Source organism: Urocampus carinirostris, chromosome 16, assembly GCF_059441175.1.
Source record: "Urocampus carinirostris isolate Australia breed hairy pipefish chromosome 16, RoL_Ucar_1.0, whole genome shotgun sequence".
NCBI lineage: Eukaryota > Metazoa > Chordata > Actinopteri > Syngnathiformes > Syngnathidae > Urocampus > Urocampus carinirostris.
This window is the reverse complement of record NC_142364.1, coordinates 118,573-142,778: the sequence shown is the minus strand read 5'-3', so window position 1 is coordinate 142,778 and position 24,206 is coordinate 118,573. Positions and strand designations below refer to the sequence as shown.

General features: G+C 40.5%; 2 protein-coding genes and 2 pseudogenes across 3 annotated transcripts; 3 read left to right on the top strand and 1 right to left on the bottom strand.

Moving 5' to 3' along the window:
• The first annotated feature begins 1,196 nt into the window (after positions 1-1,196).
• LOC148349894 (uncharacterized) lies at positions 1,197-5,811 on the top strand (annotated as a pseudogene). The gene is made up of 2 exons (XR_015853002.1): positions 1,197-1,460; positions 3,898-5,811. The product of XR_015853002.1 is annotated as an uncharacterized LOC148349894 (transcript).
• A 3,016-nt stretch (positions 5,812-8,827) lies between these two features.
• Positions 8,828-13,847, top strand: LOC148349892 (uncharacterized). Its single transcript, XM_088355479.1, has 2 exons — positions 8,828-9,067; positions 12,439-13,847. Exons 1-2 carry the CDS (start codon positions 8,971-8,973, stop codon positions 13,791-13,793), a joined length of 1,452 nt encoding a protein of 483 aa, XP_088211605.1. The 5' UTR covers positions 8,828-8,970; the 3' UTR covers positions 13,794-13,847.
• On the bottom strand, positions 9,377-9,505 carry LOC148349893 (U2 spliceosomal RNA; annotated as a pseudogene).
• Positions 13,848-18,191: 4,344 nt separating the features above from the next.
• Positions 18,192-23,813, top strand: LOC148349891 (uncharacterized). Its single transcript, XM_088355474.1, has 2 exons — positions 18,192-18,448; positions 20,460-23,813. The coding sequence occupies exons 1-2, from the start codon at positions 18,352-18,354 to the stop codon at positions 21,827-21,829; spliced, it is 1,467 nt and encodes a 488-aa protein (XP_088211600.1). The 5' UTR covers positions 18,192-18,351; the 3' UTR covers positions 21,830-23,813.
• Positions 23,814-24,206: the final 393 nt, after the last annotated feature.

The following is a 24,206-nucleotide window of genomic DNA, read 5'->3' as shown; positions in this document are numbered from 1 at the left end:
AGCTAGACATCGGAAGACCAGAAAGTAATACATTAGAGTAATCAAGCTGAGAAGTAATAAACGCATGAATTAAAACCTCTGCATCTGATTGGGACAGCATCGAACCAATCTTCGCAATATTACGGAAGTGGTAGAAAGCTCGTCATATTTTTCGCGTGTGACTGAAACGACAAATTACGATCAAATATAACACTTAGATTTTTGACCGAAACACTACGGGTGATATTACATTTGTCTAGGTTCAGGGCAGAGTTTGAAAACAACTCACGGCAATGAGCTGGACCAATAATTAAGATTTCATTTTTTTTCTGGTTTAAGGCGTAAAAATTTAAGTGACACCCATCTTTGAATATCAGTAAGGCAAGCCTCCAAATTTCTACAACTTAACTGTCCAGTTGTCTCCAGTGGCACATACAGATGAGTGTCATCTGCATAGCAATGGTAACAGCACCTCACACTTAACAAGACAGTGAGCCATCATGTTATCAAAACGCTCTGGACCCTTAAAAGCACCAAGACGCAGAGGAAGACTGTTCAACAAACTTGCCTGCAGCAGCATGTGGTTGTTTATTGCTCCCGATTGGCTTTTTCAAAATATGTTTGATATTGGAAAAATTAAAGAGTGCTTGAATTTGGTCATTAACACTAATTGCAGTTTTCTGTGTCCACACACAGGTGACCAGGTATTACCTGAAATAAAATGGTTGGTCTCCCTAATCGATACAGATATGCAATGAAATGGAAAGATGATTTTAAACTTATCAATTGACAATAAGCTATTTTTATCAACATGTAGTAATGTTTAAGGTATAGTACTTGCATTTAACAAATACTCAAGCCTGTACATTATTTTGTTCTTTCAATGTATAAAAGATTCTTTAATGCACCAATAAAGAATACTGTAAACTGTTTCTGACTACCGCGGGACCTTTTTGGAAAACATCACTCTGAAAAACGAGGAATTACTCTGAGACAAACGTTTCAAAATAAATCATCGTTAAAAAGAAACCGCAATTATGATACATTTACAATGTCCAAAAAGAAATAAAACAAAACAAACTTCATTTAATAGGTTAATTTACTTTTATTTGAGCTACTGCGTTGCATATTTGAAAAGTTTAGATGTGCTAGCAATGCTTTTAGATCAATAACCGGAAGTTGGTGCCTTTTCCGGTGGTAAATACGGAAACGGAACTCGTGCTTTTTTGTATTACCGCAGCCAGTCTCTTTCGTTTCGGCAACGAAGTGTTTCGATCCAGTCGCGAGGGAAAGCTCAATTTGGCTTAAAATAAATCAAGCGAGTGTTTGAAACCTGCGAAAGAGCGAAATGAATGTTCAAAAATAAGCTTCCAAGTCCCAAAGAGGAGGTTCCACTGTACTTGCCTGTTTTCACCTCTAAATAAGTCACCACTACAAAATGGCGGTTTGCAAGCAGCCCCGAGACATGTTGAACAGAGAAGGTTGGTCTTTTGTTTCCTACTTTGTTACCTTTCTATAAAATCCTCGAAATCATATTTTCTTGTAAGTAAAACACAATCGGGAGGGGGGTGTACATTGTAAAAATCACAGATATATCTCTAAGACTCACTGATTTTCTTTCACGAGTAGTTGCGTCGTTTCCTTTCTTTAAAGGCTCTATTAACTCACTCATGAATTGAGTTTGGATAGAGATAGATACTTTCTTCATCCCCGTAGGGAAATTCACACTTCCAGCAGTCTACCCCGTTGTTTATTAACAGATTAACATGATTCCCTAGGGGTGCTTGTAACGGAGTGGATGACGTCACGCCAGTCCAAAAGTTCGACATCCCTGCGGCAGATGGAAATCTTTTCTTTGTGAAAATCCAGGGATACACCACCTCGTGTTAGCAAGTCCGCCTCCTCTCCGATCCCACCCGGCTTTCATGTCTCTGTATAGCGGCGTTGAAACCGGATAGCTCCGGGTGGCTACACGTTAGCGTCCGGAATGCTAAACGTGAGCCACGTTTCCGCAAAACACAGCAACTGCGCTCCCTGTGCGCTTCGATGTTTTCCACCAGCACTCGATGATCTTATTTGGTCGTGAGTTCGCATTTACCATGATTAAGGATGGTACAGAAGACTTATAACGCCGGTAGCCGCTTAGCTAGCTCCGGCTCTTCTTCCACGATAGGCCCCTTCATCACGCCGGCACGAGAATTTTTCAGGGCAAGGAGTTGATTCCTTGAATAAACACATTTTTGTGCGCTAAAACCCATGTCCATAGGATAGAAGTAATCCATAGTGTAGTTGTCAAAACGGGAAGAAAAACACTGAAGATAGGAGCAGACAATAAAACAATAGGGCAGCTGCTGGAAAAGGCAGCCGCTCGTGGCGGCGCCTCTTTGATCGATGCTACACTGGCTAATGTCCTGGATTCCGTAGCGCCCCTACGCCTTAAATCAGGACCTAAAAGACGCACGCCTTGGTTTACTGATGAAATAGATCGCTATATTAAAGGTCTGAAATCTATAGATGCGCGACATGGTGGCTGCCCAGGGATTTTTTTTCCCGATTTAGTGATCTGTCACTTGATAATCTTAAACAGGTGTCGAATATGGAAAAACCGACTACAGTGGAACCTCGGTTTTCGAACGCCTCTCAGTTCGGATAAATCAGTGTTCGACCAAAAATTTCCAGAATCTTGCAAATGAATACATCACGGCTAAATCTACGATCAGTACGATAGTAAAGAATAAGGAGGCTGTGAAATCGAGTGATGTGGCTAAGGAAGTTAGCCTTATAAGCAAGCAACTGCCGCAAGTTTTGGAAGAGGTTGAAAAACTTTTGATGATTTTTCTCTCCCCGCCGTCCACCTCAAAGATAATAAATCCTATTCATAATCCTTTTTTTAATTTTTACACGTTCATGTTGGCGTAATCTTTCGTACGGAAGATTACGTTAACGCGAACGTACGATTTAACCTCAGTTAGCTTTGTTTATGTAAAACATTCAGGGTGTTTGAATGGAGCTCCCTTTCCAATGAAGCGCTAGTCACTTTTTGTAGGGACCAGGGTGCTAAATGACGTGTAAACGACGTGATTTTTTTGTTTTTACACCTTCATGTTAGCGTAATCTTTCGCACGGAAGATTACGCAAACGCGAACGTACGATTAGCCTGGGTTAGCTTCATGTTTACTTTCAAGGTAAACATCCAGGGTGTTGGAACAGATTAAAACGATTTTACATTACTTTTTATGCGAAAAACGATTTTTGGTGATCATACAAATCGGTTTTCGAACACGTTTCTGGAACGGATTATGGTCGAGAACCGAGGTTCCACTGTACTTGCCTGTTTAACCTGCTTCCGGGTCCGCTGATTAAAGGTCTTTTGGGGATCCTTGGATCCTCAGTTCTGGATATTATAAACATATCACCCTCCTCAGGTGTCGTTCCAGTCTTTTTTAAGTCTGCTGTTATTAAACCTACACTGAAACGTCCCAACCTTGATCCAGAAAACTTATGTAATTATAGACCTGTGTTATGGAAATGTTTAAATCTAAGATTAAAACACACTTCTACTCTATAGCATGTGAATAACCTATATTTTATGTTGTCAATATCTTTGAATTATTTTCCCTTATGTAGGTTTTGGAACAGGGGATGGTGTCATAATAGTCTTTGGTTTGCAACAATCTGTGGTATGCGGCCCTTTGAGACTCTTTGTGATTAAGGGCGTCACAACTAGACTTGACTTAAGGTTTTTGAGTTTTAACCCCAAAACAGTGAAAGCGCATTCCCAGGAGTGCTTTCGCTTACCGCCCCACAAAAATTTAAATAAATCTATTCATATATTTATACATTTTGTCATTTCTTTAATATGGTATTTTGTGGTTTATTATGGATGATCTAAAACCATGTGTGTCTTGTGTCCCACAGATGTCAGTGAAGAATTCCTTCTTCCTGTGCTGCAGGAGCCAGACTTTCCTGGCATTAAAAAGGAGGAGAAGGACGATGTGGAGCTTGTTTGTGTTAAAAAGGAGGAACCTTTGACGGAGTTGCCCGTGACAGAGAGCTGTTTAACTATGGAGAATCGGGTTAAACATGAGGAAAACAACTGGCAGGAGCCTCTAAGCAGCAGCTCCCGTCAGCACGTGAAAACTGATGACAAATCTTACCCTGCACTGACTCGTGTCGATGAACAGTCAAAAGGTGATAACAAGTGTTCTGAGTGTGGGAAAATCTTTAGATACAAGTATCGTTTAAAATTGCACATGATAGTCCACACTGGTGAGAAGCCATTTTCCTGCTCTGTTTGCGGTCGAAGATTCAGTTGGAAAGAAAGCCTAAACCAACACACAAGAGCTCACACTGGTGAGAAGCCTTTTTTATGCTTAGTTTGCGGTCAAAGATTTGTTACAAGTGAAAATTTAAAAGTCCACACCAGAATCCACACTGGTGAGAAGCCTTTTTCCTGCTCAATTTGTGGTCAAAATTTTACCTGTAAAGACAGGTTAAAAAGACATGCAAGTCTCCACACAGGTGAGAAGCCTTTTTCCTGTTCAGTTTGCGGTAAAAGATACCGCTGGAAGAGTTCCTTAAAAGAACATTCAAGAATCCACACTGGTGAGAAACCTTTTTCCTGCTCAATTTGTGGTGAAAAGTTCACCTGGAAGAAAACCTTTAGCGACCACACGAAAATCCACACTGGTGAGAAGCCTTTTTCCTGCTCAATTTGTGGTGAAAAGTTCACCCTGAAGAAAACCTTAAGAGACCACATGAAAATCCACACTGGCGAGAAATCTTTTTCCTGCTCAATTTGCGGTCAAACATTTAAACAGAGCGGGAGCTTAAAAAGACACGCATATCTCCACATAGATGAGAAACCTTTTTCCTGCTCAATTTTGGGTCAAAGATTTACTGTTAGTGAGAGTTTAAAAAGACACACAGCAGCCCACACTGGTAAAAAACGATTTATCTGCTCAGTTTGTGGTCAAAGATTCACCCTGGAGAAAACCTTAAAAGAGCACACGAGCATCCACCCTGGCGAGAAGCCTTTTTCCTGCTCAGTTTGCGGTGAAAAATTTAGACTGAATGCACAGTTACAATCACACACAAAAAGCCATGCTGGCGAGAAGCCATTTTCCTGTTCAGTTTGCGGTCAAAGGTTCAGCTGGAAGAATACCCTCAAAAACCATTCAAGAATCCACTCTGGCGAGAAACCTTTTTCCTGCTCAATTTGTGGTGTAAAGTTCACCTGGAAGAAAAACTTAACAGAGCACACGAGAATCCACACTGGCGAGAAACCTTTTTCCTGCTCAATTTGTGGTGAAAAGTTCACCTGGAGGAAAACCTTAACAGAGCACACGAGAATCCACACTGGCGAGAAACCCTTTTCCTGCTCAATTTGTGGTGAAAAATTTAGACTGAATGCACAGTTACAATCACACACAAAAAGCCATGCTGGCGAGAAGCCATTTTCCTGTTCAGTTTGCGGTCAAAGGTTCAGCTGGAAGAATACCCTCAAAAACCATTCAAGAATCCACTCTGGCGAGAAACCTTTTTCCTGCTCAATTTGTGGTGTAAAGTTCACCTGGAAGAAAAACTTAACAGAGCACACGAGAATCCACACTGGCGAGAAACCTTTTTCCTGCTCAATTTGTGGTGAAAAGTTCACCTGGAGGAAAACCTTAACAGAGCACACGAGAATCCACACTGGCGAGAAACCTTTTTCCTGCTCAATTTGTGGTGAAAAATTTAGACTGAATGCACAGTTACAATCACACACAAAAAGCCATGCTGGCGAGAAGCCATTTTCCTGTTCAGTTTGCGGTCAAAGGTTCAGCTGGAAGAATACCCTCAAAAACCATTCAAGAATCCACTCTGGCGAGAAATCTTTTTCCTGCTCAATTTGTGGTGAAAAGTTCACCTGGAGGAAAACCTTAGACTACCACACGAGAATCCACACTGGCGAGAAGCGATTTTCCTGTTCGGTTTGCGGTCAAAGATTCAGCTTGAAGCAGGTCTTAGAACGCCACACCAGAATCCACACTGGGGAGAAGCCTTTTCCCTGCTTATTTTGTGGTGAACATTTCCGACAGAAGGCACACTTAAAAAGGCATACAAGAATCCACACTGGCGAGAAGCCTTTTTCCTGCTCATTTTGCGGCCTAAAATTCCCAATCCAGGCCAGAGCTCGGGGTCACACGTGTGCTGGTAAAAATGGCATTGGTCACTCTGCTTGATGATTTCATTTCTTCCTTCCATCTATTGTCTTCACTGCTTATCCGCAGTAGGGTCGCGGGGCTGCTGGAGCCCATCCCAGCTATCTTTGGGCAGTGACCAAGGGACACCCTCAATTGCTTGCCTGCCAGGTGCAGGGCACACTGGGACAGACAATTTGCTCGCTCATTCACACGTAGGGACAATTTGGACCGGCCAATTCACCTGACAGGCATGTTTTTGGAATGTGGGAGGAAACCGGAGTGCCCGGAGGAAACTCACGCAAGCATGGGGAGAACATGCAAACTCCACACAGGAAGATTCGACTGTGCTGCACACGCGCCAACCACTGCGCTGCTGTGCTGCCCAACAAAATAACAGTTTATCTAGTAATCTCGGAGTTAAACATTTTGGGGAAGAAAAAAAATGGGTGTGAATCAGATGGTGCCTATTTAAGGATGAAGAAGCCAGCACAGGTTGAGGAAAATGGGTTGTTCAAGACACTGCTCCGAAGAACAACGATTTTAGATTAGAAAGTTGATTGAGAGGAAGGAACCAATAAAGTGGTGCAAATAATTGTTTTTCAGCTAAACTGATCTCCAATGACCTCAGAACTGTGCCGCACACGCGCTAACCGCTGCCCCGCCATGCTTCATTTCTTACATTTACATTAAAAAAGAAACCTACCACTTCATGTACAGATCCGTTTACTCTTGATGCCATTGATATGACTAAATTTAATGTGATTTTCGATTTAATAAGAGACGTTCCAGTTATGGTTTCGGTGTTCTTGATTATAGTAACCTGTGTTAACCTTAAGAAAACAATGTCCTCATCTCAGAGCTTTGTTGGGGCTGCCGTCTGCAGACCGATATTTCTTGTTTACAATGTAAGTACCTACCTTTCCATAAAATGCAAATTGGTAGACCAATATTTTACTGACCTCGAAGTGCTATCTATAATGACCATTATCTCAAAGTAAGTTTAACCCTTTGGATGCTTTGATGAAGGTGCAAGACTACTTTGTGGATTTTCACTTTTCGCGGGTAGCTGTGGTCCCCATTAACTGTAAAAACTGAGAGAACTCTGTACAAACAAGAACCCATATTCCATAGAAACCTTTTTCCTGCTCCTGTTGCGGGTTAAAAAAACGTCTGTAAAGAACAGTTTAAAAAAAACACAAGAATCCACACTGGTGAGAAACCTTTTTCCTGCTCAGCTTGCGGTATAAGATTTTCAAGTCAGGACAGATCTCAGGGTTACACATGTGCTGACAAGAATAGCATTGGTCAATCTGTTTGATATGATGATATGATATCATTACTTGTATTCATATTTAAAAAAATCTACCACTGGTTGTATAGATTTGTGTACTCTTGATGTCATTGATATGTTTAAACATTGTGTGGGTACATGTGTATATATATGTATGTTTGTATGTTACATGCATTAGAAAAAGGCTACTATGTATCAATCTATCTACCCTGGTCATATCCCTTGAGAGGGGTGACACTCGTCAAGACAAACACATACTCAAAAAACAAAGAAAAAAAGGAGCAAAAAACACAAAAAAAATGACCAAACACCCAAACAAGTTAAGCACCTCAGCACCCAAGTCGGTCCTATTTTCGTCCTTCCAGATGAAACGGGACACAAGAAAGCGGCCATGTCACTCGGGTCAGGGTGACACAACACACTCGCCCGACAGCTTTCACTGGTTTACCTTATAAAGGCCACTATAGTACACCCAAAAAGCATACTTGTTTACAACCAGTTGTGGTCTTGAATGTTCTAGCATTCAGCTACATTGGGTCGCCACCGGTGTTGGTGACGTTTGCATTAATATGTCTGAATAAACTCATTATATAGAATACAAATGCTTTTTGTTTGATTCACGCCAATCGACACATAATACGGACCACGATGATGACACTCGTTCTGTCAGAAGGGCATCTTCGAGAAGCATAGTGTGCGTTCACCCGAAAGGGAGTCAGATTTTGCAGGGGAGTCGAAATTAGGCACGACACTGGTTAATAAAGCCGTTCCGTTTTTGTACGGCAAATCATGAGATTGTCGTGTTTTTTCACTGGTGTGCCGTGAGAACTTGTCTAGTGTACCGGAGGAAAATGCCCAATTTTATCTTTGCATATAAAAACAACATCCCATTTTTTCCCCAGTGATCAACCAAGTAACTGCAACTTTCATCATTATCAGTAAGTGGAAACACATTACCATTTTCCCTATACTAATGATCTGCTCATGTGGTAATACAGGGACACAGACACATATACCGGTATATAGATTTTGGGGGGAAAAAAGGAAAATAATAAATGAATAAAATAAGATAAAATGATAGTAAAACTCGAAACACAGGTTAAAAATCTTCTAAAATCCCGTATTGCAGCAAAATTAATAACCAAAATGATTAACCTGTAGCCTAACAATCCCTGAGCTACGGTGACCACAAACAATAAGAAAAACTTTATAATGTCAGTTTAAATTGGAGAAAATAAAACATTTTTAAGCATTTTCAACTGACTGCGTGCCTTGAGATTTTTTTTTTATGAAAACAAAAGGTTGAAAAAACGAGTTGTCATTCCCATCACGGTTCTAGCATTGTGCTGCCCCCTAGCGTCTGATTCATATTCCTGGTCATAAGTGCGGAAACAAAGCACACAGCGAAACTCGAAGTGGAATCTCGTCATTTGACTGATTTATTCGCGTGGAAAGGCGCCTTTGGACTTGGGAGAGAATTAATCTGGACCTTGAAAAGGGCTAGAGAGGGAAAGGATGTTGAAAAATGAGCTTCCAACTCCCAAAGAGGAGATGGAGATACCGCTACAAAATGGCGGTTTGCAAGCAGCTTCGACTTGTGTGTACAGAGCAGGTTGGTTATTATTTTCATACTTTGTAACCATTCATATAATATCTTTGAAATCGTATTTTCTTGTACGTAAAATGCAATCGGAAGGGGACAGGGTAACAACAGCTCCACGCTGTATGTTACAATGAGCCGCCATCTTGGCTACTCTGGCCGAGGGGTTTTGGGGTTTATAAGGGTTATTGTTCTATCTTCGTTATTCATTATCCGTTATCTGTCAGTTCATTATACGCTACAAAGCCTAGGAGCCGGGACACTTACTCTCAGCCAAAAGGCTAAGCTAAGGTCCTAGCCCTAAAGCCTTGTTGCGATCATTGCGAATGCACCGTTCCCGGAGGTACTGCAATACCGGGCCGATGCGTGGAGTGGACAGAGCAAGCTCTTAATCCATTCCCCCAAAATAAGATACGAAGTTATCTTAGTAACATTTGCGTTAGGAGCGACATTTCATGACGCGATGGACAACTTTCGGCACAGCATCATTTGTATTTGTGATGTGTTGCTCACGAATAATCGTTATTATATGGATATAAGCAACAAAAAACAATCCGAAGTGCCGTTTTAGTGAGACCCTTCCCATGGCCGATGTTGGGCACGTTACTTAAAGGAAACTACAGTGGAACCTCGGTTCTCGACCATAATCCGTTCCAGAACCCTGTTCGAAAACCGATTTGGTCGATCACCGAAAATCGTTTTTGCCATTCAAAGTAATGTAAAATCATTTTAATCCGTTCCAAATCCTTGAAGGCTTACCATGAACGTAAACATGAAGCTAATCGTACGTTCGCGTTAGCGTCATCTTCCGTACGAAAGATGACGCTAACATGAACGTGTAAAAATAAAAAAATAAACAGGTCGTTTACACGTCATTTAGCACCGGGGTCTCCACAACAAGTGGTGAGCGGTTAAAGGATAAAGAAAAAATTTATGAATAGGATTTCTTACCTTTGTGGTGGTCTGCAGAAGCCATGCTCTATTCCCTCGTAAGAAGGGAAACTTGCACATCTTCTTCATATTTTGCTATTATATCTTTCTTAAATGCAATAGTTGTACGCACTACTCTTCTTTTTTCACCTGTAGCAACTTTGCCGCTTGCACCGACCTTCTTCCGAGGCATAATTAGGGGTAAAAACACTCCGTTCACCAATATAAAAAACGAAAGCAAAAAGGAGTGCGCGCTCACGTGACAACAGTTCTTCACGAGGGGTGGGGGCAATCTACACCCGTACGCCGCTCAGCATCGCCCCTAGCGTACCGGCGTTTGAACTCCGATTTTTTGAACGAAAAGCGAAGCAAGAATTTCTCGAAATTTTTGGTCGAGAACCGATTTGTTCGAACTGAGAGGCGTTCGAAAACCGAGGTTCCACTGTAATTACTTATTGTTAGTCACTACTTCTTCCTTAAAGTAACCGCGTTAGTAACTGCTAACTCTAGTCAAAGTAACTGGTTATCAGGGAAACTAATTATTGCCATTATTTTCAAAATAAGTTGTATGTCAAATAATTTGAAATGTATCGAGCAATATTCGAGTCAGTTGAATAGAGAAGAACAGACTGGTAGTTGGATTATAGAACCCTGTAATATTTATTGGACCTTGCCAGCAACAGATGTATCTTACACTTGATGTGCAAAAAATAAACAATATCATGAAATAACAATCAGCAGTAAACAATGGAAAGTGAGTTTAATGAATTCAATCTAACTGTAATGGGCTGTTGTAGAGACGGCTATTATGACTCTTTTAAGAGAACCAACTTTTGTTTGTTTTTATCTTGGGTCACTAAAATTTGCCAACCCTTTCGGCTCGATAGATTGTTTTTGTTGTTTAATTCATATATTACCATTTATGATGTCTTATTTTGAATGGCTTAGAAGGGAGCACAATAATGCAATATTAACACTAAAACCTTGACACTGAAAAACGAAGCATGAATCACAATATTTATAAATTTACAAACAATTTATTGACTAATTCAATTAAAGAGTTGAGTTTTATGTCGGGAAAATCTTGTTTAGTTATTCTCAAGGGTGGCGACACACATTTTAGGTGAATTCTTTTTACAGTTTTTGGTAGTTTAATATACTTGAATCAAGACACGCATACTCTTGGATTTATGGACTTTTCTTTTACTAATCATCTACTTGAAGAAGCTTGAATAGAACACAAAACAATAATAAGAAAATAAAACAAAAACAAAACTAGAAGTTGAGAACTGGCACCCTTTGGATTGACTACAACGTTGGCTTGATTATTACGTTGTTGTAATTTGATAGAATTCCCCTTAATAGTCTGTAATAATAGTTTGCAATGGTCTTGCGGCAGTAGCTCAGGAGTTAGAGCGCTCGTCTTGGGATCAAGGGATCCCAGTTCGAATCCCGGCTCTTCCGTGTTACATGTCGAAGTGTCCTTGGGTAAGACACTGAACCCCTAATACCCCCAATAAGCAGGTTAGCGTCTTACATGGCTGCAATCCAAGGCCGCTATTGGGAAATGTGGAGCACATTGTAAAGCGCTTTGGGAAGTCATTGACTTGAAAAGCGCTATAGAAATGCAGATCATTTCATTTCATGTATTTGATTTGTGCAGCCCTTTGAGACTCTTTGTAATTAAGGGCTTTACAAATAAACATGACTTGACTTATTACGTCACACCAATACCTAGCAACAACGAGATGTTCTGCGTTGATGAAGATGACATAAGGACTGGGTGTCTTTATGTCCCCGGCTGTAGAGCAACGAGGAATCCTGGTAGGCTCAAAGCCGGTTGGGAAGAGAACCACAGGATGTAGGATGTTGAGGCAGAGGTTGACTGCTGGTGGCTTGAAGCTTCTCTGAGGTTGCTGGCCTTGCCCCACTGATTTGGCCGCTAGCTTGATCAAGCTTGGGTGCCGACTTGGCAAGGCTCTCTTGTCAGGGCAGCCTTGGTCCAGTTAGAATAGAAGAATAGAATAGAATATGCCTTTATTGTCTTTTATTAGCATATATCGTATTGGAGTAATCCAAAAGTAATTGAAAGTAATCCAGTTAAAGTAACCCTACCCAACCCTGCAAAGGGCTGCACAGATCAAAGATGATTGCAAACTACAGACTATTATGACACCATCCCCTCATCTAAAACAACTAATCCCTTCGCAAACCCCCGAAAAATTGATTTCATTTTTGCAGACAAAGTAACAATTAACAACAAAAGTTCAGCCCAAAATGCTTAACAAACAAAAAAATGATTGAGCATGACTAAAATATTCTGATGAATCCTATAAAATTCAACTTTACCTAGATAACAAATGCAGACGTCGTCACCTTTACAAGCCCATTATTTGGGTATTTTGTGGTTTATTATGGATGATCAAAAACCATGTGTGCCTTGTGTCCCACAGATGTCAGTGATGAATTAAATTCTCCTCTGCAGCAGGAACTAAAGTTTCCTGGCATTAAAAAGGAGAAGGATGTGGAGTTTGTTCACGCTAAAGAGGAGGAGGAGGATGCGGAGCTATTTTGTGTTAAAGAGGAGGAGGAGGACCATGCAGAGCTTGTTAAAGAGGAGGAACATCTCACAGAGTTGCCCGTGACTGAGACTTCTTTAACTACTGAGCATCGGATTAAACATGGAGAAAACAACTGGGAGGAACCTCCAAGCAGCAGCTCCGATCAACACGTTAAAACTGCTGACGACAAATCCGACACTGATGGAGACGAACAGTCAGAAGGCGATATCAAGTGTTCTCAGTGTGGGAAAACCTTTCAATTCAAGTGTCATTTGAAGTTGCATATGGTAGTTCACACTGGTGAGAAGCCATTTTCCTGCTCTGTTTGTGATCAAAAATTTAGCTGGAAAGACAGCTTAAAAAGACACGCAAGTCTCCACACGGGTGAGAAGCCTTTTTCTTGCTCAGTTTGCGGTCGAAAATTTGCTACGGGTGAAAATTTAAAAGTCCACACCAGAATCCACACTGGTGAAAAGCCTTTTTCCTGCTCAATTTGTGGTCAAAAATTCGCCTGGAAGAAAACCTTTAAACACCACTTGAGAATCCACACTGGTGAGAAGCCATTTTCATGCTCTGTTTGTGGTCAAAGATACAGCCTGAAAGGTAGCTTAAACCAACACACAAGAACCCACACTGGCGAGAAGTCTTTTTCCTGCTCAATTTGTGGTCAAAAATTTAACCAGAGTGGGAGCCTAAAAAAACATGCAAGTCTCCACACTGGTGAGAAGCCTTTTTCCTGCTCAATTTGCGATCAAAGATTCAGCTCGAAGAGTTCCTTAAAATACCACACCAGAACCCACACTGGTGAGAAACCTTTTTCCTGCTCGATTTGTAGTGAAACTTTTAGCTGTAAAGGAAGCTTAAAAAGACATGCAAGTCTCCACTCAGGTGAGAAGCCTTTTTCCTGCTCGATTTGCGGTCAAAAATTTAACCGGAGCGGGAGCTTAAAAAGGCACGCAAGTCTCCACACAGGTGAGAAGCCTTTTTCGTGCTTAGTTTGCGGTCAAAATTTTTTTCAGAGCTGGAGCTTAGAAAGACACAGAAGAACCCACACTGGCGAGAAGCCTTTTTCCTGCTCAATTTGTGGTCAAAAATTTATTCAGAAACAAAGCGTCATAGCACACACTAAAACCCATACTGGTGAGAAGCCTTTTTCCTGTTCGGTTTGCGGTCAAAGATTTTCAATTCAAGCCAGAGCTCAGGATCACACGTGTGCTGGTGAAAATAGCATTGGTCACTCTGCTTGATATGATTTTTTTTCTTACGTTTACATGAAAAAAATAAGCCTACCACTTCATGTACAGATCTGTGTACTCTCGATGTCATTGGTAAACTTAATGTGTGTGTACATTAGGGCTGCATGATTTGGGGGTAAAGAACCTAAATGCGATTCTTTCAGACCAGTATTGCTAATTCTATGCGATTTTCAATTTAATAAGAAAAGGGCCACTTCTGTGCTAGTTATGTTTCTGTGAGTATTTGATCGTAGTGACCTGCGTCAATTTTGGAGAGGATGTTGTTTGGCGTCGCCCCAAAACATAAACAGAGCCGAGATAGGATAGAGAGAAAACGCCCATTTATTTCATCCATTCATTCATCAGCGATTCTACAGCGTATCAAGTCCGTCTAAGAGACAGTTGGGCTTCTAATACTCTTATTTTACAGCATCTCATGATGTTTTTCCTTCCCCGCTTGCTTAATCATTAGCTTGTGACTTACTGTCACATTATCTCATGATTTCCCAGGCCGGATTTTCTCAGTCAACACCTTGTGATTTCCCTCCCGACTCCCGCCAGATGTCTTCACACAATGGGCTACTGTTAATGTGAACAAGCTCAAAATCCTCCTCCTTTTTAATACCAGGAAACTTTGGTTCCTGCCGCAGAGGAGAAATTAATTCTTCACTGACATCTGTGGGACGCAAGACACACATGAGGCTTCTGACTTATAGTTTATCCACAACAAACCTCCCCTTGGGAGTTTTTATCTCCCACACATGAACAAAAACAACCAAAAAAGAAATATAAAAAAAATAATACAGAGTAAAGGTAAAGTATACTAATTAGCTGTACTTCTAATACACAGACATAATGACCCAAATTGCACTTCTAGCTGCTTGCGTGTCAGCCTGCTGTAATTAATTCTACTTTTATTGTTAACGCTTTGCTTAAAAAGATCTCAGACACTCCAACATTTACTTGAACATTTCAAAAAATGCACTAAACCCCCTCTTTTTTTTGGTAAATACTGGAATATCTTTTGCAAAATGTTGATGGTTGATTGATACATGATAAAGGTACACACATGGATGAACTGATAAGCGGGAAAATAAGTAGTAACAGCGCAAAACTATGGTAGTAGTTGTTGATACATGTCAGTATGAGTACATGAATGAATATGAATATAGTTTATGTTCATGTTGGCATTTGGCGTTGACACCACCCCTTGAAGATTTCCAAGACCATGCTTCTTCATATTCGTCTTCGGGTGTCATGAAGTCAGATGTCTGAGTCCGAGACAATTCCAGCAGGCATCACGCTCAGCTTTTGTGTAGCCCAAAGTCCGGAAGCAACGTTGCATCCTGACCATCTTAACCGAAAGCTTCCTCCCCGGTGTTGTGACATACCAACAAGAGAATCACAATTAGAAAACAATGAAGTTGTAGCAATTATTCCAAGTGTATTAGTGTATTACGTGTCTGATGAGAGTACTGTTGGATATTGTAACATATGTAATTAGTCCGGATCCTTGTTTTTTGTTGATTTTCCATACCTGTCAACCTGTACGTTTTTGCCGTACAAAGTACGTTTGTTATGCATTTTAAGACGTGTACGACATACAAAAAAATCTGTACGGAAAAACGCAAATTCGTGTACCATTCGGTATACACAGACTATCACGAAAGGGCAAATCAATCAAGTCAGACGAGTTCGCCGCGGTAGCCTCTATATCCATCGTTTTTTTTCGTTGCAAACAAAGTGAGCGCTTTGATGCTACTGTGCGCATGCGTCTGCCGATTTGGGATTTCCCATCATGTATCATTCCGATCACACGTGAACAAAGCGAAAGCAGAGCAGTAGGCCTACATTACAAGTCAAGTCATTTTTATTTGTATAGCCCTTAATCACAAAGAGTCTCAAAGGGCTTCACAGATTATTACACATGAGAAGTTTAGGTTATTCATATGCTATAGAGTAGAAGTGAATTTTAAGCTTAGATTTAAACATTTCCACTGAAGTTGCAGATCGGATCTCAGGGGGAAGAGCATTCCACAGCACCGGTGCCCAGATGGAGAACGCTCTCGAACCAGCGGAACACTTCTTGGCTCTTGGGATCACCAGAAGACCGGCGCTCTCAGAACGAAGGCTTCGGGCCGGAACATAGGGGGAAATCAGATCTGAAAGATATGAGGGGGAAAGTCCATGTCTGATTTTGTATAATAATAAGAGAACCCTGAAATCACATCTTAGGCTAACAGGGAGCCAATGCAGTTTAGCCAAAATTGGGGTGATGTGACTGGACTTTTTTGTCCTAGTTAAAAACCTTGCTGCGGCATTTTGTACCAGCTGAAGACTCTTGAGTCTGGTCATCGGAAGACCGGAGAGTAGTGCATTACAGTAATCGAGGCGGGAGGTAACAAACGCTTGAATTATAATCTCCGCATCCGACTGAAACAGTATAGGACGAATTTTAGCAATGTTACGAAGATGGAAGAAAGCGGTTCTAGTAATTTTCTTCACATGTGTTTGAAAGGACTGATCGGTGTCAAATGTGACACCTAAATTTTTAAGTGAGTCACTCTGTGTGATGTGACATTTGTCAATGTTCACAGCAGTTTTAGAGAATAAGTCGTGGCATTTAGATGGACCAATAACTAACATTTCGGTATTTTCAGAGTTAAGACGCAAGAATTTGAGTGACATCCACTCTTTTATCTCAGTGAAGCAGGCCTCCAAATTTGCACAGTTTAGTGTGGCAGATTCCTCCATCGGGAGATGTAGTTGAGTGTCATCTGCGTAGCAATGGAAACTGATATTATACTTGCGAATAATATCACCTCATGGAAGCATGTCAATGCTGTAAAGAAGGGGGCCAAGCACTGAACCCTGCGGAACACCACAGGTAACACATTACAACATAGTTATGAATTTTCTTATGATACAATCATCAGGTCGCAATGGCTAAACCTGAATTAAAAAGCCGTACGTTAAATGGAAGAGGCATGCATCACAAAGAGTGGGAGCAAATGTCAGGACCAACCAGCTGGCAGAGACGGGAGGCAGCGTCGTGGCCGTCATAGACTTTCTGGACTGGTTTGCAGGCTGGGGGCGTCGTTGATGTCATGCACTTTCCGGACATTTTCAACATCTTACCTAATGTTTACTATTATGTGTACAGTAATGCTAATTGTAATTCACCCTGGTCAATCCTGGAAGGGGGATTACCACATGTGAGGTCCTTTCTCAAGGTTTCTCTTTTCTCCTCACACTGAGGTTTTTGAGTTGTTCCCTGCCCGCATGCTGGTTTAAGATCAGGTAATTGTGTAATTTTGTAATTGTAATCCTGTGCAGTCCTTTGAGACATTTTTGTGATTAAGGGCTATATAAATAAATTTGACTTGACTTGAGGACGATACGAGGGATTGATAAAAGCTTTGAAGAAACGTGTGGGATATTTGTATTGTGTTGCTTGCAAAAAAGATGTGAGAGTAGCTGCCTCCGGTTTCTTTTATTTAAATATGCATTTTGATACTGTAGTAATCAATAATAATAATAATAATAATGATAAGCAACACTTGTAAAATAATCATTTCTTAAGAATATGTACAGAATGATATAAAGAAACACATGTACAATATAACATGTTACACTACATTTAAAAACACGTTTGAAAAAAAATGTATGGTGTAAGATTATTTTGTAAGGAAAAATACGACAGTTTGTAAGGGCATGGAGCCCTGGAGCGCGACAGGTATGATTTTTCCATGGTAAATTCCAATACTATGTTTATTTCCATGTTTTTTGTTTCCTTTTATTCAGTTTACTTTATCATTTTATTTTACTTTTCTCTCCTAATGCGGATGCTTCACTATCTTGTATAGGTTTTCCTGATCGTTGGCGTTTTCACATAACCACCCCTTTGATTATTCAGTTTTGGGCGAACTTAAGTCCTCCCCCATGAGTCTTGAGACCCCCCTTTCTTTGCCTTGCCTTTCCCTTTTTATTTTCTTTGTTTTTGTATGTGTTTGTCTTGCTGTCAGTCACCCCTCTCGAGGGATATGACCAAGGTAGATAGAACTGAAAACAATTATTGCTCGTTTTATTTTCTGAAAATAATCATAATGATAAATGAATAAAATAACATAGAATTATAGTAAAACTTGAAAAACTGGTTAGAAATCTCGTAAAATCTCATATTGCAGCAAAATTATTAACCAGAATTATTAACCTGTAGACTATTCATCCGGGATATACGGTGACCACAAACAACAAGAAAAACGTTATGATGTCAGTTTAAATTAAAAAAAATACATTTTGAAGCATTTTCAACTGACAGCGTGCCTTGAGATTTTTTTGGGGGGAAAACGAAAGGTAGAAAAAACGAGTTGTCATTCCCATCACTGTTCTAGCGTTGTGCTGCCCCCTACCGTCTGATTCATATTTCCGGTCATAAGTGCGGAAACGAAGCACACAGCGAGACTCTAAGTGGAATCTCGTCATTTGACTGATTTATTTGCGTGGAAAGGCGCCTTTGGACAAGGGAGAGGATCGATCTGGAGCTTGAAAAGGGCTAGAGAGGGAAAGGATGTTGAAAAAGGAGCTTCCAAGTCCCAAAGAGGAGATGGAGATACCGCTCCAAAATGGCGGTTTGCAAGCAGCTTCGACTTGTGTGAACAGAGCAGGTTAGTTAGTTATTCCCCACTTTATAACCTTTCACATAATATCTTTGAAATCATATTTTCTTCTCCATAAAATGCAATCGAGGGGGGACAGGCAACAGCTCCACACTGTATGTTACGATGAGCGGCCATCTTGGCTACTCTAGCCGAGTCATCATGTAATCCATTCTCCCCAAAATAAGATGCGAAGTTGTTTTAGTAACGTTTGCGTTAGGAGCGACATTTCAAGACTTGATGGACCATTTTTGGCACAACATCATTTGTATTAGTGATGTGTCGCTCACGAATAATCGTTTTTGAGATGAAGTGTTGGAGGACTATGTTAGGAGTGGCAAGATTGGATAGATTGAGAAATGAAATTGTGAGAGAAAGAACTGGAGTAGTCGTGGAACTGAGCAAGCGTGTTGATAAGAGAGTACTCGGTTGGTTTGGACACATGGAGAGGATGGATGAGGAGCGAATGTTGAAAAGGATCTACAGAGCAGAAGTCAATGGAAGGAGACCAAGAGGAAGGCCGCGATGGACGTGGATGGATGGTGTTATGAGTGCACTGCAGGAAAGAGGTCTAAATATAATGGAAGCTAGAGCTCTTGTAGGTGATAGGAAGGAGTGGAGAGGTGTTGTGAAAGGATAGTGGGATTGTGGACGCGTTCTTAAGCATGGGCTGGGCACCCGTATGATGCGGCAGGGGTAAACCAGTGAAAGCTGTCAAGCCCTGCATTTGAACAGAAGAGTGTGTTGTGTCACCCTGACCCGAGTAACATGGCCGCTTTCTGGTTCCCCGTTTCATCTGGAGGGACGAAAGCATGACCAACTTAGGTGCCGAGGTGCCTAACTTGTTTGGGTGTTTGGGCAATTGGGTTGGCCATGGTCCAAAAATTTTTGTGTGTGTTTTTTTTCTAATTTTTTCCCTTTTATTTTCTTTGTTATTGTATGTGTTTGTCTTGCTGTCGGTCACCCCTCTTGAGGGATATGACCAAGGTAGATAGATAGATATGGATAAAAAGCAACAAAAACAATCTGATGTGCCGTTTTAGTGAGACCATTCCCATTACCGGTGTTGGGCACGTTACTTAAAAGAAACGAATTACTTATTGTTAGTCACTACTTCTCCCTTAAAGTACCCGAGTTAGTAACTGTTAACTGCTTCTTTGTTCTATCTAAATAAATGCTGTTGGGGCGGGACGGGCCCCTCAGAGTTAAGGAGCACGGCCAAAGGAGGAGGCCCAGCCCTTCCCTCTCCAACTAGCTAGTTGTAAAAATAAGACAAAATGCTTGGTGTATTTTTTAATGCTCAGCCAACTTGAAAATAGCTCTTTCTACATGAGATCGACATAGATCCAACACAAAGGAAGCGTGAATTAAAATATTTATAAATCTACAAAGAAAAGGATAAAAAAAAAAAAGAAAACAATTGTAACCTTTTTTATACTCAACAAAGTCAAAGTCATCAGCATAGAGATCCAGAAAAAAATGAATTTTAGGCAATCACAAGAAAGCAAAGGGAAAACAAAGGGAGCCGGCTCTCCATTGGTGGGTAGCCGGCTCCCACTTTCTCTTAAAGGTTTTTTGTTCGCAAACAACACGAGTCGATATCCGCCACATTCGCCAATTTGCCTTTTCCCTTGTCGCATAAGTAAATACTGGTACTCGCTATTTTGAATGGGGACATGATCCGAAAAGACGTGACGTAAACAACTCAGGAGAGTGGAAAACGTCTTTATTTATGATGATGGTGAGACATTCAACTTTAATCCCTTTACAAACCCCCCAAAAATTGCTTTCATTTTTGCAGACCAAGTGACAAATGATGGCCGAACAACAAAAGTACAGCCCAGGGTACATGACTAACAAAAAATAATTGAGCATGACTAAAATATTCTGATAAATCCTATAAAATTAAACTTTACATTAATAACAATTGCAGACGTCCTCACCTTTTCAAGCCCATTATTTGGGTATTTTGTGGCTTATTATGGATGATCTAAAACCATGTGTGTCTTGTGTCCCACAGATGTCAGTGAAGAATTCATTTCTCCTCTGCGGCAGGAACCAAAGTTTCCTGGCATTAAAAAGGAGGAGGATTTTGAGCTTGTTCACGTTAAAGAGGAGGAGGAGGATCCGGATCTAATTTGTGTTAAAGAGGAGGAAGACGATGTGGAGCTCGTTTGTGTTAAACAGGAGGAACATCTCACAGAGTTGCCCGTGATTGGGACTTGTTTAACTCCGGAGAATCGGGTTAAACATGAAGAAAACAATTGGCAAGAGCCTCTAAGCAACAGCTCCAGTCAGCACGTGAAAACTAATGATGACGACACGTCCGACTCTGCGCACACTGATGGCGACGAACAGTCAGAAGGCGATATCAAGTGTTCTCAGTGTGGGAAAACCTTTCGACTCAAGTGTCATTTGAAGTTGCATATGGTAGTTCACACTGGTGAGAAGCCATTTTCCTGCTCGGTCTGCGGTCAAAGATTCAGCCTGAAAGGAAACTTAAAAAAACACACAAGAACCCACACTGGTGAGAAGCCTTTTTCCTGCTCAGTTTGCGGTCAAAATTTTAGCTGTAAAGAAAGCTTAAAAAGACACGCAAATCTCCACACTGGTGAGAAGCCTTTCTCTTGCTCAGTTTGCGGTCAAAGATTCAGTCGGAAGCATGCCTTAAAAGACCACACAAGAATCCATACTGGTGAGAAGCCCTTTTCCTGCTCAATTTGTGGTGAAAAATTCCGACAGAAGACACACTTAAAAATACATACAAGGACTCATACTGCTGAAAAACCTTTTTCCTGCTCATTTTGCGGTGAAAATTTCAGACAGAAGGGACACTTAAAAATACATACACGAAACCATACTGCCGAGAAGCCATATTCCTGCTCAATCTGTGGTGAACATTTCAGACAGAGGACACACTTAAAAAGACACACGAGACTCCACACCGGTGAAAAGCCTTTTTCCTGCACAGTCTGCGGACAAAAATTCAGACAGAAAGTGGCATTAAAAGCTCACTCAAGGACACACGAGGGTGAGAAGCCTTTCTCTTGCTCAGTTTGTGCAAAACGATTCGCAGAAAATGTGGCCTTGGAAAGACACGCAAGAACCCACACCGATGAAAAGCCTTTTTCGTGTTCTTTGTGCAGTGAAATATTCAGACAGAAGGCACATTTGAAAATGCACATAAGAACCCATACTGGTGAGAAGCCTTTTGCCTGCTCATTTTGCAGTCAAAAATTCAGCCAGAAGGAACTTTTAAAAAAACACACAAGAATCCACACTGGTGAGAAGCCTTTTTCCTGTTCAGCTTGCGGCCTGAGATTCTCAAGTCAGCCCAAGGCACAGGGTCACATGTGTGCTGGTGGAAACGGCATTGGTCACTCTGCTTGATATGATTTCATTCCTTGCATTTAGATTTTAAAAATCTACTACTGTATGAACCGATTTGTGTACTCTTGATGTCACAGATATGGCTAAACTTGCTATGTGTCCGTGTGTGTCCGTTTTTTTGTGGTTCATCGGGACTAGAACACCCGGAAAGGTGAAAATCTGCAAAGTAGCGTACCACCTTCCTAAAATCCCTCAAAAGGGAAAACTTTCCTCGAGATGATATCATTACCGACTGAGAGTTTCCAACTGTAACAAAATAACCAACACAAATCTACAAATAATAACACACAACACGTAATTGCGGATGAATGAATGGTTTTATTGTCATTTTGCAAATTTCAATCGAAATTAGAGGATAATTGTTAAACCACATATTCCGGTTTGAGCATATTACACACACAGTTTAACCTCGTCATATGAACTTATTTCGTGCCAGGTTGGTGCATGATTCTTGTGTAACGAGCAAATCTTCCCCATTCTAAATAATTGACAATTAATAAAAATAAAATTAATAATTAAACAAAAAATACAGCAATAACATAAATAAGATGATATTAACAGAATAATGACCACTTACCATGGAGGGAGTCAGCGTAACTAATTTTGGGACAAGGATCAGGAAACCTTGCACTGCTTGTGATATTCCAAATCAATAAATGACAACAACTATTTTAAGGTAATTCTTGAAAGTATGGTTAAAATGACGAGGTCAATCTTTAAAAAAAATCATTTTACTCGAAATTCACAATGACCCAGCACTGAGCTATTTTCAGGACAGGTCCATGGTCAGCTGTCCTTAGCGGGCATGGTTGGGCTTGCGGGCACCATGTTGGAGACCCTTGGTCTAAACTTGATACGCGTGTATATATTTGTGTGTGTGTGTCATATATATTTACATACATAGTTGTGCTGTTTTTAAAACACTTTCATTAAATATGTTGGTTTTGTGTGTCATTTTAACGGATTATTATATACAATTAAATATTGTTTAATAGTAACCTGTAACAAAAGCATTGTGTTAAGTCATATTTATTTAATCCTCTCACACCAAATGACTGGATACTGACTGAGATTATTCATCGACTCGACGTCAATTTATATCAATATTGTTTTGCGGATCTGAACTCGAAATATAAACATTACGTGAAGCCTCTTGACCCTTTTTTTGATTATTATTATTACTAACTAAGCAAGACGTATTTCGTTCTGATGTCAAATATTCAGAAACAGGAAATGAATGTTCTCTGTTTTCCATACTTAATTTATTTTAAACCGAATGCGATTTCATAACTTCATTTATATTCCGAAGTAAAAATGTATATGTTGCCAATTTTGAAAATAAATACATTAAAAAGGGTTAAGGTCATTTTGACCGAAGCTGTGTATGCATTTAATGAAGTTATATCCTATTTTATACACTGTTTTATCTTATGTTAAGTCAAATATGCTTGTTTTAAAATCTGACTTCAGTGTTTGAGTGCGAACTCTGGAAGAAGGGTGTCGTGAACCGCGCTTTGCATTGGAATGTGCCTTTTGGTCCGTTCTGTGCAGATAACAATGACTTATCACCTCGCCTGGGGGGGTTGGAGTGTGTGCCTTGCCCCATTCTGTCAGGAGGGCAATGAACTATCACCCCTCCTTCCATTCTTCAAAGGAAGATTAGGAAATCTGCATCAGCGACAGCGCGGACCAATCGGCAGCAGCTTGGTCATGGGGCGCGAACATTTCATTGGCATGTCGTGTAACATGGGAAAACCCTGGAAGCCCCTCGTCTTCTACACACGATTGTAATTTTGACACAGCAGAAAGACCCGATTTGTTCAACTCTTTGATTCGGCTAAATAAATTAATGTGTGGACTATGCTCGTCGCTCAGGTGATTAAATTTCTCTGGCTTCTGAATATGCCCCAACTGTAAGGGTTTAGACAAGACACGTGAGGTGTCTTCAGGGTCAGATTTCAGGCTAATAAATGTTAAAACCTTACAGATGGTTAATTTTTGTTTGCCTATTATTTAAATCTATGTTTTTGCTTGGTTTTACTGAATGAAGGTGGTTTGTGCTACTAGAATGTACATAATGTCCCTTTAATGTTTTTTTTCATTTGAACCTTGCAGGCATTTTACCTGTCAAAATCTGACTGCCCTGCTAATATGGACCCTGTTTGAGATATAGACTTGTGACTTCTAGGGTAACCTTCTGTGACATAAATATGTCAGCACAGTGATTTTGAAGAGCTTCAGAACTTTTCTCATAATATTACTATTATTAATAATAATAATAGTAGTAATAAAACGAACTAGATTTGTTGAACACCTATTCAGGAACACATCACAAAGTGGAGGTATTCCTCTGTAGTTGGATCCCAAAGCGAAAAAA